At 41.7% G+C, this 15,527-nt stretch overlaps 1 protein-coding gene across 1 annotated transcript; it reads left to right on the plus strand.

The window, feature by feature from the left end:
• Positions 1-201: 201 nt before the first annotated feature.
• LOC116464446 (pregnancy-specific beta-1-glycoprotein 3-like) lies at positions 202-9,312 on the plus strand (the record flags this gene model as incomplete). The annotated part of the gene is made up of 4 exons (XM_032147706.1): positions 202-528; positions 3,255-3,533; positions 3,934-4,188; positions 9,260-9,312. Coding segments are annotated over 4 exons (914 nt in total), but the record flags the coding sequence as incomplete, so codon positions are not given.
• Positions 9,313-15,527: the final 6,215 nt, after the last annotated feature.

The following is a 15,527-nucleotide window of genomic DNA, read 5'->3' on the forward strand; positions in this document are numbered from 1 at the left end:
TCTTTCCATGACCCAATGCTGCTGCTCAATTCACACTTAAGTCTGTGCTTCTCCCACATAAAGCAGGCAGCCTCACAATCTCTGAGCCCTCAGATTGCCATGCATCTGTCTTGTAACACACACACCTGCCATGGGCTTTTAAGGACTTGGGTGGGCTGAGAGGTGGGAAATGCCAACTCTGATTGAAAAATGCCTTTGGAGGAATCAAAGGTGCCACACTCGGCAATCTTCTCTCTGTTTTCTGCACAGTGGAGACTCCAAAGCCCTACATCTCCAGCAGCAACTTAAACCCCAGGGAGGCCATGGAGGCTGTGAGATTAACCTGTGATCCTGAGACTCCAGACGCAAGCTACCGGTGGTGGATGAATGGTCAGAGCCTCCCTATGACTCACAGGTTGCAGCTGTCCAGAAGTAACAGGACCCTCTTTATATTTAGTGTCACAAAGGATATTGCAGGACCCTATGAATGTGAAATACGGAACCCAGTGAGTGCCAGCCGCAGTGACCCAGTCACCCTGAATCTCCTCCGTGAGTATCTTCTGTTCCTCTGGGAGCCAGGCTGCCATCCTAAATACACATGGCCAGAGGCCAGGCCTCTCAGTCCCTCTCAGGTCCAAGTACAGAGACCTTTACCCCTGGACATCAAAGCTGGCCATGTCTTTCTGCCCCAGGCAAACCAGAGCAGGCCTAGGCTTGATCAACAATAGGAGAAAAGAGGCTGCTCCTGTCATGGGAGACTCAGGCTCCACAGCTTGTGATGGGAGAAACAGGTGAATGTCTCAGGCTCCAGATCAGTGAACGCAGCGGGGATTTGGCTGGGACTTCAGTGTTGCGACTTGGCTCACAGGGTCACTGTGGCCCTTCTACAGACCAGGATTTTCCCTTCCCTCTGACAATATCACCTGTGACTTTATTCTCTTTGCTCCAGATGGCCTGGATGCCCCCGCCACTTCTTCCTCATACACCTATTACCATACACAGGAAGTCCCCAAGCTCTCCTGCCTCACAGACTCTCACCCACTGGCAGAGCATTCTTGGCTGATTGATGGGAAGTTCCAGCAATCAGCACAAGTGTTCTTTATCCCCCAAATCACTAAAACATATATAGGGGTGTATGTCTGTTTCATCCATAACTCAGCCACTGGTGGAAGAAATCTCATAATCAAGAGGATCATAATCCCTGGGAATTGGATCCCTGGAGCATTGGCAATATGTGTTCCAGTGCAGTCTATCTAGCTATCAGGGAAGAGCCACCTGCCCTCTGCAAAGGGAGAGGGAAAATCAAAAACCCAGGACAGGGAATATGTTTCTGCACCAAAACCACCAACTTTTGCCTGTCCCCTTCACTCTTTCTAGATCATTCTTTAGAATATACACTAACAATGAATAATCTGAAAGGAAATTAAGAAAAGAATTTCAGTGCACATTAACATCAAAAGGAATAAAATATTTTGGAATAAGTTTAACCTAAAAGGTCAGATGATTATGTCCTGAAAACTACAAAACATTGCTGAAACAAATTAAAGATGATATCAATATATGGAAAGACATTTCATTTTTGTGGATTGGAAGAATCAATATTGTTAGAAAGACTATACTACCCAAAGTGGGTTGCAGATTCAATGCATCCCCTACCAGAATCCCCGTAACAGTTTTTGCAGAATTAGAAAACTCAGTCCTAAATGTGACCTGACAGGCTCTTATTAACGACTGCCACAACAGAAACACAGAAAAAGATGCAACCATGAAAAGGTGGAAAGTTCTAATGGTATAGAAAATAGCAATCAGCCTTTCTCACATCCCAAAGCCTTCAAAAGTATATGAGTGCAGCATGGCCAGTATGGAATTGACTGAAAAATAATCACCAAGCTGGAAACGTGGTGAGAGAAAACAAAAGGGCAAGAACATGTTTGGCTTATCACCTCCCACTTTTGCCTACTAATTTGATGCTGAAAAGAAATGCTCACTGAAGCATTTTAGATTTTGAATCTTTCAGATTTGGGATGCTAAACCAGTAAGTATATGACAAGTATTTCAGAATCAAAAAATGTCAGAAATCCAAAACACTTTTTGTCCTAAGTCTTATGCAGAAGAAATACTCAATCTGTGTGAACTATAGGCATCAAGCTGTACAGCAGATCTCTAGAACCTCCGCACCTTGCATAACTGAAACTGCACAGCCATGAAAAACTTCTGATGCTCCCCACTCCCAGCTCCTGGCAACCAGCAGTCTCTTCTCATATTCACTCTCGAATCCACTTACATGAGGTCCCTAGTATAATCGAATCCATGGAATCACAGAGTAGAATGTCCAATGAAAGAAAATATTTGCAAAACTTCTCTCCAACTTTGTCTCATATCCATCAAACACTCATGGTCCATGAAGAACAGATTTCCAGCAGCTCATTCCCACCCTTTCCACTAGTCAGTTCTGCATTTGCAAATGTCCACATGTATTTCTGGAAAGATCCACATGGTCCTAACCTGCCCTCTGCAGAAGGACAGGAAACTTAAAGAACCCAGGACAGGGAACATGGTTCTGCTCCAAAGCCACCAGCTCTTGCCTGTCCCCTTCACTCTTTCTAGATCATTCCTTGCACTCTGCTCTATCTTTAGAGGTCACCGGTTCAAGTAACTCATCATGAAACACCTGCAAAAAACTGCCCCACCTTGTGCCTCCACTGCCCGATGACTGAACTGACCTCCAGGCTTGACTCTGGTCTCCCCTGTGTTATTTCTGCTGAAACATCCAGTCCCAGCCCACGCTGCTCAGTATCTTCAGGGTTTCAGGACACTGGGAAGTCCCATTATTACTCATCTCTAGAATGTCCTTGGAAATGGAAGCTGCAGAGAAATTATATCTAGGGGGGCAAAGTAGGATGGAATTTGGAAGGGGCCCAGCAGTTGCACATTCCAGGTCAGGAACCCAAGGTGAGCCAGCCATTCAACTGATTAGTGAGGGACTGGGAGGAGTACCAGGGGCTGTGACTCCCACTGACGTGTCTGTCCATGACCCAACACTGCTGCTCAATTGACACTTGAGAAAGTCTGTGCTTTCCTAAGACAGAGCAGACGGCCTCACAGTCTTTGAGCCCTTAGATCATCATGCATCTGTCTTCTGACACATGCACCATCTATTGGCTTTCAAGGACTTGGGTGGGCTGAGAGGTGGGAGATGCCACTCTGATTGAAGGATGCCTATGGAGGAATCAAAGGTGCCACACAGGACAATCTTCTCTCTGCCACCCACACAGAGAAGCTGCCCAAGCCCTACATCACCATCAACAACTTAAACCCCAGGGAGAATGTGGATGTCTTAACCTTCACCTGCGAACCTGAGAGTGAGAACTACACCTACATGTGGTGGTTAAATGGTCAGAGCCTCCCGGTCAGTCCAAGGATAAAGAGACCCATTGAAAACAGGATCCTCTTTCTACGCAGAGTCACAAGAAATGAAACAGGACCCTATGAATGTGAAATACGGGACCGATATGGTGGCTTCCGCAGTGACCCAGTCACCCTGAATGTCCTCTGTGAGTATGTTTTGTTCCTCTGTGGGCCAGGCCACCAGCTTAAATCCAAACGACCAGAGGCCAGGCCTCTCAGTCTCTCTCCGGTCCAAGTATAGACACATTTACTTCTGGACATCTGAGCTGGCCATGACTCCCAGCCCTGGGAAAACTTAGGTAGGCACAGCCTTAACCAAGAATATAAGGGGAGGGGATGCTCTTATCATGGGAGACTTGGGGCCCACAGCTTGTGATGGGAGAAACAGGTGAATACCTCAGGCTTCGGCTCAGTGAACACAGACGAGGTTTGGCTGGGACTTGAGGGTGTGTCTTGGCTCAGAGGGTCACTGTGTCCCTTTAAGAGACCAGGAGCATCCCCTTCCCTGGAATGACATCACCTGTGGCTTTATTCTCTTTGTTCCAGATGGTCCAGACCTCCCCAGCATTTACCCTTCATTCGCCCATTATCGTTCAGGAGAAAACCTCTACTTGTCCTGCTTTGCGGACTCTAACCCACCGGCAGAGTATTCTTGGACAATTAATAGGAAATTTCAGCTATCAGGACAAAAGCTCTCTATCCCCCAAATTACTACAAAGCATAGCGGGCTCTATGTCTGCTCTGTTCGTAACTCAGCCACTGGCAGGAGAAACTCCAAATCCATGAGAGTCAAAGTCACTGGTAAGTGGATCCCAGCATCCTTGGCAACAGGGTTTTAGGTGGAGTGTATGTGGCTTTCAGAGAAGAGTCAGGAAAACGTTTTTATTCCCAGCCTGTATCCCATGGGCACAAGCAAATCCCAAATTCTCTTCCTGAACCCTCCCAATTTGTCTCTACAGACTCTTCTCCTTGTTTTTCTGTTTTCTCATGGCTGACCTTGTGTCTGGCCTGAGAAAGGTAGGGAGGGGGCTTTATCAGCCCTGAGCCCTATGTGGTAAAACAGGCTACACAGAGGGACAAGAAGGAGAGTCCTCAAGATCAATTTGCTTGTCGCTGTCACCAACACATCCCCGTCTGCCACATCTTTGTTTTCTTGTACCTATTCCGTGAGCTACAAGGAACATGTGAGGCTTTGAAACAAGCTCACACTTTTCTCCCAAATGAGAGGAGGAAGCCCCTTGGGTGAGGGAGGAGCAGCTCAGACTCTGCTTCCTGCTCTGCTCCGGGATCCTCTGGTGACTGGCCCTGCCTGAATCCACCTGGGGAGGGACCAGCCTGTGTGGAGAAAGAGCCCTGGTGGCCTGTCCTGAATTTGGCTAAATTGAGCTGCCAGTTGAAGCCAAGCCTCCCCCAGGCCAGGCTGCAGGGAAATAAGAAGAGAGGGAGCCTCAGGGCAGACTCCTGGGCTGCGTCCTGGCTCTGAAGTCACCGGCTATATGATGCTCTGGGTACAGCACGTGGGACACAGCAGGGAGGACAGTGACTGATGCGGTGCTGGAGAAGTAGGGAGATTCACCCCTCGGGCTCTGCATGGCATGAAAGGGGTAGTGCCAAAAAGTGTGTAATTATAAAGAAGGTAAGACTACCAGACACTTTATATATATCTAATATAAGACTTACCATTAACTACTTCTAAGTGTGCAATTTAGTGTTGTGTAGCCATCACACTATCCATTTCCAGAACTTTTTCTTCTTACCATATTAAACCTCTGTACCCAATAAACAGTAACTCTCACTCCTTCTCCCCCTAACCCTTAGCACCCACCATTCTACTTTCTGTCTCTATGTAACTGGCTATTCTAACTATCTTTTATAAATGGAATTATATGCTAATGATCCTTTTGTGTCTGGCTTATTTCAGTTAGCATAATATCTTCAAGGTTCATCCATTTTGAAGGATGTGTTGGAATTTTATTCCTTGTTAAGGTTGAATAACATTTCAATGTATAGATACACCTCATTTGCCTACCCACTTCTCTTTCAATGGACTTTTCAGTTGTTTCCATTTTTTGTCTATTGTGAGTAATGCTTCTCTGAACATCAGTGTACAAATATTTGTTCAAATTTCTTTCAATTCTATGGAGAGTATGTCCAGAAGTGGCATTGCTGGATCAAATGGTAATTTATTGTTTAATTTTTTGAGAAAGAGCCACAGCACTTTTTCCAGTGGCTATACCATTTCCCATTCCCATCAGCAATGCACTAGAGCTCCAATTTTTGCATCTACTTGAAAACACCTGTTGTTTTTTGTTGCTGTCATTGTTGTTGTTTATCAAAGCCACCCTAAAGTGTGTGAGGTGGTGTAACATTGTGGTTTTGATTTGCATATCTCTAAGTATTCGTGATGCTGAGGAAGTTTGCATGGGTTTATTGGATATTTGTGTATCTTCCTTGGAGAAAACTCTACTTTAATCCTTTGTTCATTTATTCATTGGGTTTTTGGAGGTTTGCTGTTGTTGACTTGTAGCTTTTCATGTATTCTGGAAGTTAATTTCTTATCACATGTATAATTTGCAAATATTTGTATCATTTCATGGGTTGCCTTTTTACTTTCTTGATAATGTTCTTTGGTATATAAAAGGTTTTGATTTTTATGAAGTCCAATTTATCCATTTTATTTGTTGCCTATGCTTTTGTTGTTACAACAAAGAAATCATTGTGAAATCCAGTATCATGAAGCTTTTCTTCTAAGAGTTGTATAGTTTTTGCTCTTACATTTAGATCTTTGATCTATTGTGGGTTAATTTTTGTACATGGTGTTAGGTAAAGGTTCCACTCTTCTTGCCCTTGGATATCCAGCTTTCCCAATATGATTTGGTGAGAACACTGTCCCTTCCCCATTGAACAATCTTGGCACACTCGATGAAAATCATTTGGCCATATATGCAAGCATTTCTTTCTGGGCTATTATATTTCATTAATTTCCATGTCCTCCTTTATGCCAGTACGACACTGTATTGATTACTGGGGTTTTGTAGTAAATGCTGAAATCAGGAAGTGTGAGTCCTCCAGCTTCATTCTTCCTCTTCAAATCTGTGTGTCTATTTAGAGTCATGAGATTCAATATAAATTTTAGGACAGATTTTTCTTTTTCTGCAAAAATGTCACTGAGATTCTGATAGGAATTGTATTGAATCTGCAGCTCACTTTGGGTAGCACTGTCCTCCTAACAATATTGAGGCTTCTAATTCATGAAAACAAAATGTCTTTCAATTTATTGATGTCATCTTTCATTTCTTTCAGCAATATTTTGTAGATTTCAGGTATGATCATTTCACCTCTTTGGTTAAATTTATTCCTAAATATTTTATTCTTTTTGATGTTAATATAAATTGAAATTTTTTTTCTTAATTTCCCTTCAGATTGTTCATGGTTAGTGTCTTGAAATACAACTGATGTTTGAATGTTGATTTTGTATTGTGCGACATTACTGAATTTATTTCTTAATTCTAATAGGTTTGTTCCATCTTTAGGATTTTCTACATATAAGTTCAAGTTATCTGTAAACAGAAATAATTTTACTCCTTCCTTCCAATTTGAATGTGTTTTTTAAAATTCTTGCCTAATTTTTCTGACTAGACCTTTCAATATTATGTTGAATAAAAGAGTCAAAAACAGGCATCCTTGTCTATTTCCTGCTCATACAGGGAAAGCTTTCAGTCTTCCTCCGTTGAGTATGATGTTAGCATCGGGTTTTTCACATATTGCCTTTCTGTTGAGGTGGTTTGCTTCCATTCTTAGAATGTTTTTATTATGAAAAAATATTGAATTTCATCAAATGCTTTTACTGATTCAATTTTATTACTGATTTTAGTTCTATTCATATTTTTGTTTGTTTCTAGGCGTTTGTCTACTTCATCTAGGTTATCCAATTTATTGGCATAGAATTATTTGTAGTACTTTCATAATCGTTATTTTATTAGAATTGGTAGTAATTGCTTCATTTCTCTCTCTTTTTTTTTTTGAATAGAGAGAGACAGGCTCTCACTCTGCAGGCCAGCCCAGGATGGAATACAGTGGTGTGATTATGGCTCAATGCAGCCTCAACCTCCTGGGCTCAAGCAATTCTCCTTCTTCAGCCTCCCAAGATGCTAGGACTACAGGTGCATGCCACCATGCCCAGCTAATTCGTTTTTCATTTTTTTGTAGAGACAGTGTCCCCTCAGGTTAACTATGCTGGTCCAAACACCTGGTCTCAAGAAATCCTTCTGCTGTGACCTCCCAAAATGCTAGGATTAAAACATGACCCACCATGCTCAGAGTCCATTTTCATTTCTGATTTTAGTAATTTTAAACTTTTCTCTTTTTTTCTTAGTCAATCTAGTTAGTGGTTGTCCATTTTGTTGATTTTATTTTGAAGAATCAAATTTTGGTTCATTAATTTCCTCTATTCTTTTTCCATTCTCCATTTTATTTATATCCACTCTAATCCTTATTATTTCCCTCATTCACTGTGCTTGGGTTTAGTTTGTTTTTCTTTCATATCCTGAAGTATTAAAGTAGGTTGTTGACCTGAGATCTTTCTTCTTTTTTAATGTCAGAGTTTACAGTTATAAATTTCTTGCACAAGACTCAACTTTTCTGAACCTCTGATTCCTCCCCTGAAAACTGCAATGAGAGTGTTTTCTTCATACCATTCTTTTAAATGTTTAATGCAGTCAATGAAACAAGATGCCACACACAGAGGAACCAATGTCAGCTGCTATATTTCTACCATGATCATTAGCCTTGATGTCAAATAGTCCTAGAATCAAATCTCAGATCCACCTGTCACTAGCCATGTGACACCAGGAAAGTTTTTACACCACTCTAAGCTTCTGTCTTCTCATCGGCAAAATGGAAATAATGTCTACCTTACAGGGTTATTGTGTGGATTAAATGAGATACAGGTAAAGTACTTAGCACAGGGCCTGGCACATAGGAAGTGCCCTTCAACAGTACCTACCTTTTTCCATATGTATATGGAAAAAGAGGTAACACATAAAACATGAGGACATGGTTACTGACTGCTTGTGGGAGAGAAAGAAAAAAAGCTAAGTTCAAAGAATCAAGCCTGGTATGCTAGTTTTTACCAACTGAGATGCATCCAAGATGGGATTAGACATACAAGATAATTGATCAGGGAAGACACCTGTGAGGGAATGTGGGGCAGGCATGAAGGTAGCATGGGAGAACCCACAGACCACTATGCAGAGCTGATTCCTATGAAAAAGAAAGAGAAAGAAGTTTTAGGTACCAATGCAGTTCTAAGAGTTTTTGCAAGGCTGATGGGGAGTCCTCCAACCAGTCACCCATTAGAGTTAAAGAGAGCCTCAGAGAACTAGGCTTGCTTTCACACCCTTGCTGGGAGCCTGTGGGAAAGAAGCTTTCTGTGCAAAGGGGGTGGTGAATTTGAAATGCACTGATGTGGGCCTTCTGTCAATCAGTTCCCTGCCATGGAGACCTGGCAGGGTCTCATTCATGGCTGCCACAATACAGACACTGAGAAAAAGGTGCAACCATGAAAAGGTGCAAAGGTGGCAAGTTCTAATGACATAGAAAATAGCAATCAGCCTTTCTCATCTCCGAAAGCCTTCCAAAATATCTGAGTGCAGTAGAGAATTGACAGAGGGCTGATCACCAACCTAGAAACATGGTGAGAGGGGAAAAAAACTGCAAGAATATCATCATCTCCCATCAATTTTCCAACAGAAATAATGTAGTCCTTGAAGAAACAATTCTAGAGTACTTCATGTTACATGCTTGTTCCTGAGGCTCCCCCATGTAAAATAACATCAACTTCATTCCTTCTTTTCTTTTCTTTCCATGACAGCTCCTTCAGGAACAAGACATCTTCCTGGCCTTAATCCATTAGAGCAGCCGTGATGTCATTACTGTATTTCAGGAAGACTGGCAGGTATGATGGCCTTTTCTCTTATCCTGGTTCCTGCAGGGCTGACTGCCATGCTTGGGAGAGGGAAAAGACTTATTTGCCTGTATCTGGGACTGGATCTCCTCCTTCCTCCTCTAAACTCCTGCTTCTCTGCCCTAATTCCTGCAGTTACCTTTCTCCCTCGCCTTTATGCTCCCTGTACCCCACTGTCTTTTAGACATAATTATCTCCAGCCTCTGCTCATTTGTTTCTCAGATTCAAATGAGAAACACAATTCCACATGGTGAAACGCTCTTCATTATTTTTAACATCTCTCAATAGTGTAATTCTCTCCATTCCCATAAAGCTCAACCACTTTTCAAAGTATTGCTTGACTTCTTGTCTCCAGACTTTGAAACCTTCCTTGCATATGACTGCCTCATTACCTTTCTAAAATCTAGTTAATTCACTTAATCAAGAATCTCCAGGGGTCTACTCTAGCCTGTTTGATAGAATCTTCAAGGGTCTACTCTAGACTCTTTGATAAGTTCACCTTTCTTCTATTTACTAAGGCTTCTCAGTTCCTTTACCTCTACTTCCTAGTATAATTCCTCCATCCTAATTAGAACTGTCTTCCTACACATCCCTGCCCCTTCACCCATACAGACATAAAATTCTTAGTTCCAATGCTATGTCTAAAAACAGAGTGAAATCCCCTCCAGCATCTGCACTGCAGACTTAACCACACCCTTCATCACAAGCAACATCTGACCTCGCGGAGAACAAAGACTTTAGGATTAACATGTGAACCTGAGACTCAGAACACAACCTATGTGTGGTTGAGATCTTTTCCTGATGACCAGTTTACATGTTCAAAAAAGATACATAAATGAAGAAGGCAAGGTCCCTACCCCAGGAGACATAAATCCTAAGACAGGAAATGAGACCTGAAAATAATCATGATACCAAAATAGAAAAAATTGAATGCCACAAGAAATCAGAGAAATCTGATGGGAAATAGAGCTACACATTGGAATCACTGGAAAACATTTTTAAAAGTGATGCTCAAGCCCCACCCATTAGTTCCAGTTTAAAGGTCTGGAGAGGGACCCAGGCATTGGTAATTTTTAAGTCTTCCCTGACACTACTAACATGTAACAAGGATGGAGAACTCTTGTTGTAATAGGTAGAACTCAAAACTAAATCAATGATTTTCAGCTAGAAGTACTGGAGTTACCTAAGGAGCTTTTTCAACATACATAAGACTATACTTTTTTGGCCCTATTTATGAATGGGCTACACCAAGCACTTAGTAATCCAGTTGAGAAACAGAAGCTGAATGGAAAAACCACCTTATTTATTATGTTCTGATAAATAAGGTGGAAAAGCCACCTTATTTAATATCACCTTATATGATATTAAATTATATAGAAAGCGTTTTCAAATAAGTGATATGTGATGCTAAACCTTCTCTAAATAATATTTATGGGAATGTTAATAATATGAGTATTCTAGGCTGGGTGCGATGGCTCACGCCTGCAATCCTAGCACTTTGGGAGGCCGAGGTGGGTGGATCATGAGGTCAGGAGATCGAGATCATCCTGGCTAACACAGAGAAACCCCGTCTCTACTAAAAATGCAAAAACAAAATTAGCCGGGTGTGATGGGAGGCACCTGTAGTCTCAGCTACTCAGGAGGCTGAGGCAGGAGAATGGCATGAACCCGGGAGGCGGAGCTTGCAGTGAACTGAGATCGCACCACTGCACTCCAGCCTGGGTGACAGAGTGAGACTCCGTCTCAAAAAAAATTTTTTTAAATGAGCATTCTAAAAATTATATGAAATTCTGGAAATCAAATATGTTATCATAGTGTCATATGCCACAGAAGTAACTAGATTTCTATGTGAACTGTGTCTTTACCATAATAAACTCTCATTAGATTTTTAACCATAGTCATTTTAAACCTTTGTCCTTCCCAGACAGTTGCTTTGACTCTTCCTCAAAGCCTTTACAATCAGCTACAGTCCAAAATTGCTTTTCCTTCAAGGAGATTTATGGAAAAGACTCTGACAAGGACTCTTGAATACAAGTTTCTGATAACTTCAAGATCACACCACTGGACTAAGAATTTTCAAAATTTTAATGAACAGGCTGATACCTTCATGAAATTCAAAACAAAGAAGAAAAAAACTCAATGTTATTGGACTAAATAATCAAAAGGATAACTTTTTCATAATTTTTTATTTGAAAATGTGCTGATTCTTTGAATGTTTTATTCTCCAGATTTATTAACTTTTTTCCTTGAGCAATTGGTAAAGTGTACTTTTGTAAAGAAAAACTGAAACATTTGCTTTTGCTCTCTGAGTGCCCCAGAATCGGGAAACTATTCATGAGTATTCATATGTTTATGGTAATAACGTTAGTTGCACAAGTTCAGTAAGAATCTACTCTCTTTATAACAGGACACATTTGAAAACATTGGTTATATTACCAAGGCTTTGACTGGGATGTTATATTTGAGAATATACATAGAATAAACCCATAGGGAATACAGGCAAAGCCTAAAGTTGGCCTTGGTTTGGCTTCCTAGTCTCAAGAGGTTTTTGGAGGTTTAATCTGAGATTCTTATTAAAAACTTCTAGCAAAGCGAAGTTTAGAACGAGCCTCTATGATCCGTTGCTACTCTTGCTGCACTTAGGTAAAAAATCTGGGCAAGTTCGGTGAGACTCAACCTATTTTGCAAACAAATTCATCCTACTGGAATTATCTTTGGTAAAAATAGAGACTCCTATAGAGAGAAAAACTATGTTGAAAAGAAAAACTGTAGTACACCTGTTACCAGATTGAACCACTGTTCATTATCTTTGAGTACTTATAATCCACTGGTAGACTGGACTGGACCCTGAATTCTTTTAGTTCTTCGCATTCAATTTTCTCCAATGAAATCATTAAGAACAAGAGCGGCTCTGTTCCTGAAGCCATGTAAGCTGGAGGTGGACAACTCTATGTAAATTTCATGGGAAATCCCTCGTGACTGAGGTGTGGGCCACTAAGAACTCATCAAATGTTCAACACCATAACTTAGAGACACTCAAACTGCAAACCACGACAAGTTGATGACTTTACACTGTGGACAGCTTTTCTCAAGATGTCAGAACAAGACTATAAATCATGATGAGACTCTTACCTCTCTTAATTTGTCCTTGCTTATGACTGTCTCCTTTGCTTCCCAGAATAATGCTGTACTTAGGATTTCACAAGACGTAGCTTCTGAGGCTAACAGTGTCAGATATATCATGTCAACTACACTTTTTTTTATATAAGATGAAGTTTCACTCTTGTTGCCCATGCTGGAGTGCAGTGGCACATTCTTGGCTCACTGCCACCTCCACCTCCTGGGTTCAAGTGATTCTCCTGCTTCAGGCTCCCGAGTAGCTGGGATTACAGCCATGCACCACCACGCCCAGCTAATTTTGTATTTTCAGTAGAGACAGGGTTTCTCCATGTTGGTCAGGCTGGTCTCGAAATCCCGACCTCAGGTGATCCGCACGCCTCAGCCTCCCAAAGTGCTGGGAATACAGGCGTGAGCCACCACACCCAGCCCACACATTTTTACATAACAAGAGATCCTTTAGTCCACCCAAAGGCTGATGATAGCTGCATCTGTAACACAACTTTTTCCTCAAATGTATGGAGTTTTTTTTAGGCTTCCACTTCTATACTTGCCTATTCTCACTCCCTGTTTTAATTTAACATAGACATGCAATGCTAGATAATAGAATTGCTCTCTACCAGCTGAATAGCGGGGAGCCTGTGCAGTTTCTGACACTTCTTGTTGCACATGGATTAATACATCTGGTATTATAGAGACTCAGTTGTAAAAATCAATAAATGTGCTGCCTGGTTAACATGACTAGACTCTTCTGGCTTCTTCTGTGATCTATCCTGTTGTAGTTGGTTTGCACCTTGCCTAAGGTGCATGTTCCAAACTCTTGATATTTTCCTCCTGATAGTCATACTGGTAGTCTCCCTCGTGTGGTGCAATCTACAGATGTTTTTATTTGTGTGCAAATATTTGTGTGCAGCCATTCTTCAAATATCAAATGGTTTCTCTTGGGCTGGAATGACAAAAACTCAAAGAAATGTGTGATTTATGGGCTGGGCGCAGTGGCTCACATCTGTAATCCCAGCACTTTGGGAGGCCAAGGCAGGCAGATCGCAAGGTCAGGAGTTCGAGACCAGACTGCTCAATATGATGAAACCCTGTCTCTACTAAAAATACAAAAATTAGCTGGGCATGGTGGCGTGCACCTGTAGTCCTGTAGAGATATCCCCTGAAACTATTGCTACAGAATAAAAGATGAAATGCTCCTGATTATTGCATATACAAAATTGCATGCAGGATTGTGTAAAGACAATGCCAGGTTGGAGCCTACAGTGTGTGATGTGCTTCTGTTATACGGATGGGAGATAGAATTATGAGTTTAGAACATAGATTACAAATGCAATGTGATTGGAATACTTCTGATTTTTGTATAACTCCGCTCCAATATAATGAGTCTGTTCACAATTGGGAATCAGTAAAATGCCATTTACAAGGAAGTGAAGATAATTTAAGTTTAGACATAAGCAACGTAAAAGAACAGATTTTTGAGGCCTCTCAATCACACTTAATGGCTTTACCCAGTGCTGAAGTTTTAGAAGGTATCTCTGTGGGATTATCTAATCTCAACCCCATTCAATAGGTAAAATCTCTGGGAGGATCCACTATTATTAATTTTGTTCTGTATATAATTTGTGCTATTGGTTTATTGTTCATGTGTAAAATTGGAAAAAATATTCTTCAATCCAATCGTGATCAGTGCCAAGCTATGATTGCTATGGTTCATTTAAATCAGAGAAAACGGGGAGATGTAGGGAGATCCCCTGAAACTATTACTATGGAATAAAAGATGAAATGCTCCTGATTATTGTAAATACAAAATTGCATGCAGGATTGTGTAAAGACAAATGCCAGGTTGGGCTGCCAGAATGAGCCAACAGCACATGATGTGCTTCCCCCTGCAGAGAGCCTATGAACGGACGTGCAAGTCAGAGAGGTTTCACATTACCAAGATTCCTATCCTAGAAAAGCAGATGTTCATAGCTCTGGGAATGGAATGCGACCCTTGTGGAGAGCCTATAAATGACCCTAAATCCCTCACTAACCTACCCCTACTCTCACTAAACATAATAATAAATGCTGGTATATCCAGTGCATTGGCAGCATTGCAGGGCCAGAAGGCGGTGACCCCCCTGGACCCAAGTTTCACTATTTTTTATGTGTCTTTTATTTCTCAACCTGCCAATCTGCCTGGGAACAAAGAAGGAGCCACATTGGATTGCAGGCTGCTGCCCAGATCCTGCAATATAGTCCCAGCTACTTGGGATGCTGAGGCATCTGTAGAGGGAGAGCTGCCCAAAATAATAAATCACAAATAAAAGCCAATTACATCTATAACTAAATTAGTTGTAATTTTGTCTTATCACACATGCTCACAGCAAGCAATGGCCAGTGGAGTCTCTTAGGCTGCATCATTCTCACCCTGACCCTCCTGCCTTTCTCTTTCACCTACAAGGACCCTTATGATGACACTTGGAGCCACCCAGGTAAGCCAGAATAAGCTTTCCATCTGAAGATACTCAACTTCATCACCTTTGAACAGCTTTTTTGCCAAGAAAAGTAAATGCATGTGTTCTAAGAGTTAGGATGTGGATTTTTTTTTTTTTTTTGACACAGAGTTTCACTCATGTTGCCCCAGCTGGAGTGCAGTGGCACAATCTCGGCTCACTGCAATCTCCGCCTCCCAGGTTCAAATGATTCTCCTGCCTTAGCCTCCCAAGTAGCTGGCATTACAGGCGCCTGCCACCATGCCCAGCTAATTTTTGCATTTTTAGTAGAAATGGGGTTTCATCATGTTTGCCAGGCTGGTCTTGAACTCCTGACCTCGTGATTCACCCGTCTCAGCCTCCCAAAGTGCTGGAATTACAGGCATGAGCCCCCACACCCGGCCCAGATGTGGACATTTTTAAGAGGCCATTATTCTGTCTCATACAGATCACTTTCATAAACATCATCCACAACATAAATGTTTTGCCTTCCTTCCATGTCTCACTTTTCTGTCTGCACAAACCACAGTGAAACACACTAGCTCTGCTATGAAGTGGCTGGATGACCCTGGGCCACTCAT

This window comes from Hylobates moloch, unplaced genomic scaffold (assembly GCF_009828535.3).
Source record: "Hylobates moloch isolate HMO894 unplaced genomic scaffold, HMol_V3 SCAFFOLD_685, whole genome shotgun sequence".
Lineage (NCBI taxonomy): Eukaryota > Metazoa > Chordata > Mammalia > Primates > Hylobatidae > Hylobates > Hylobates moloch.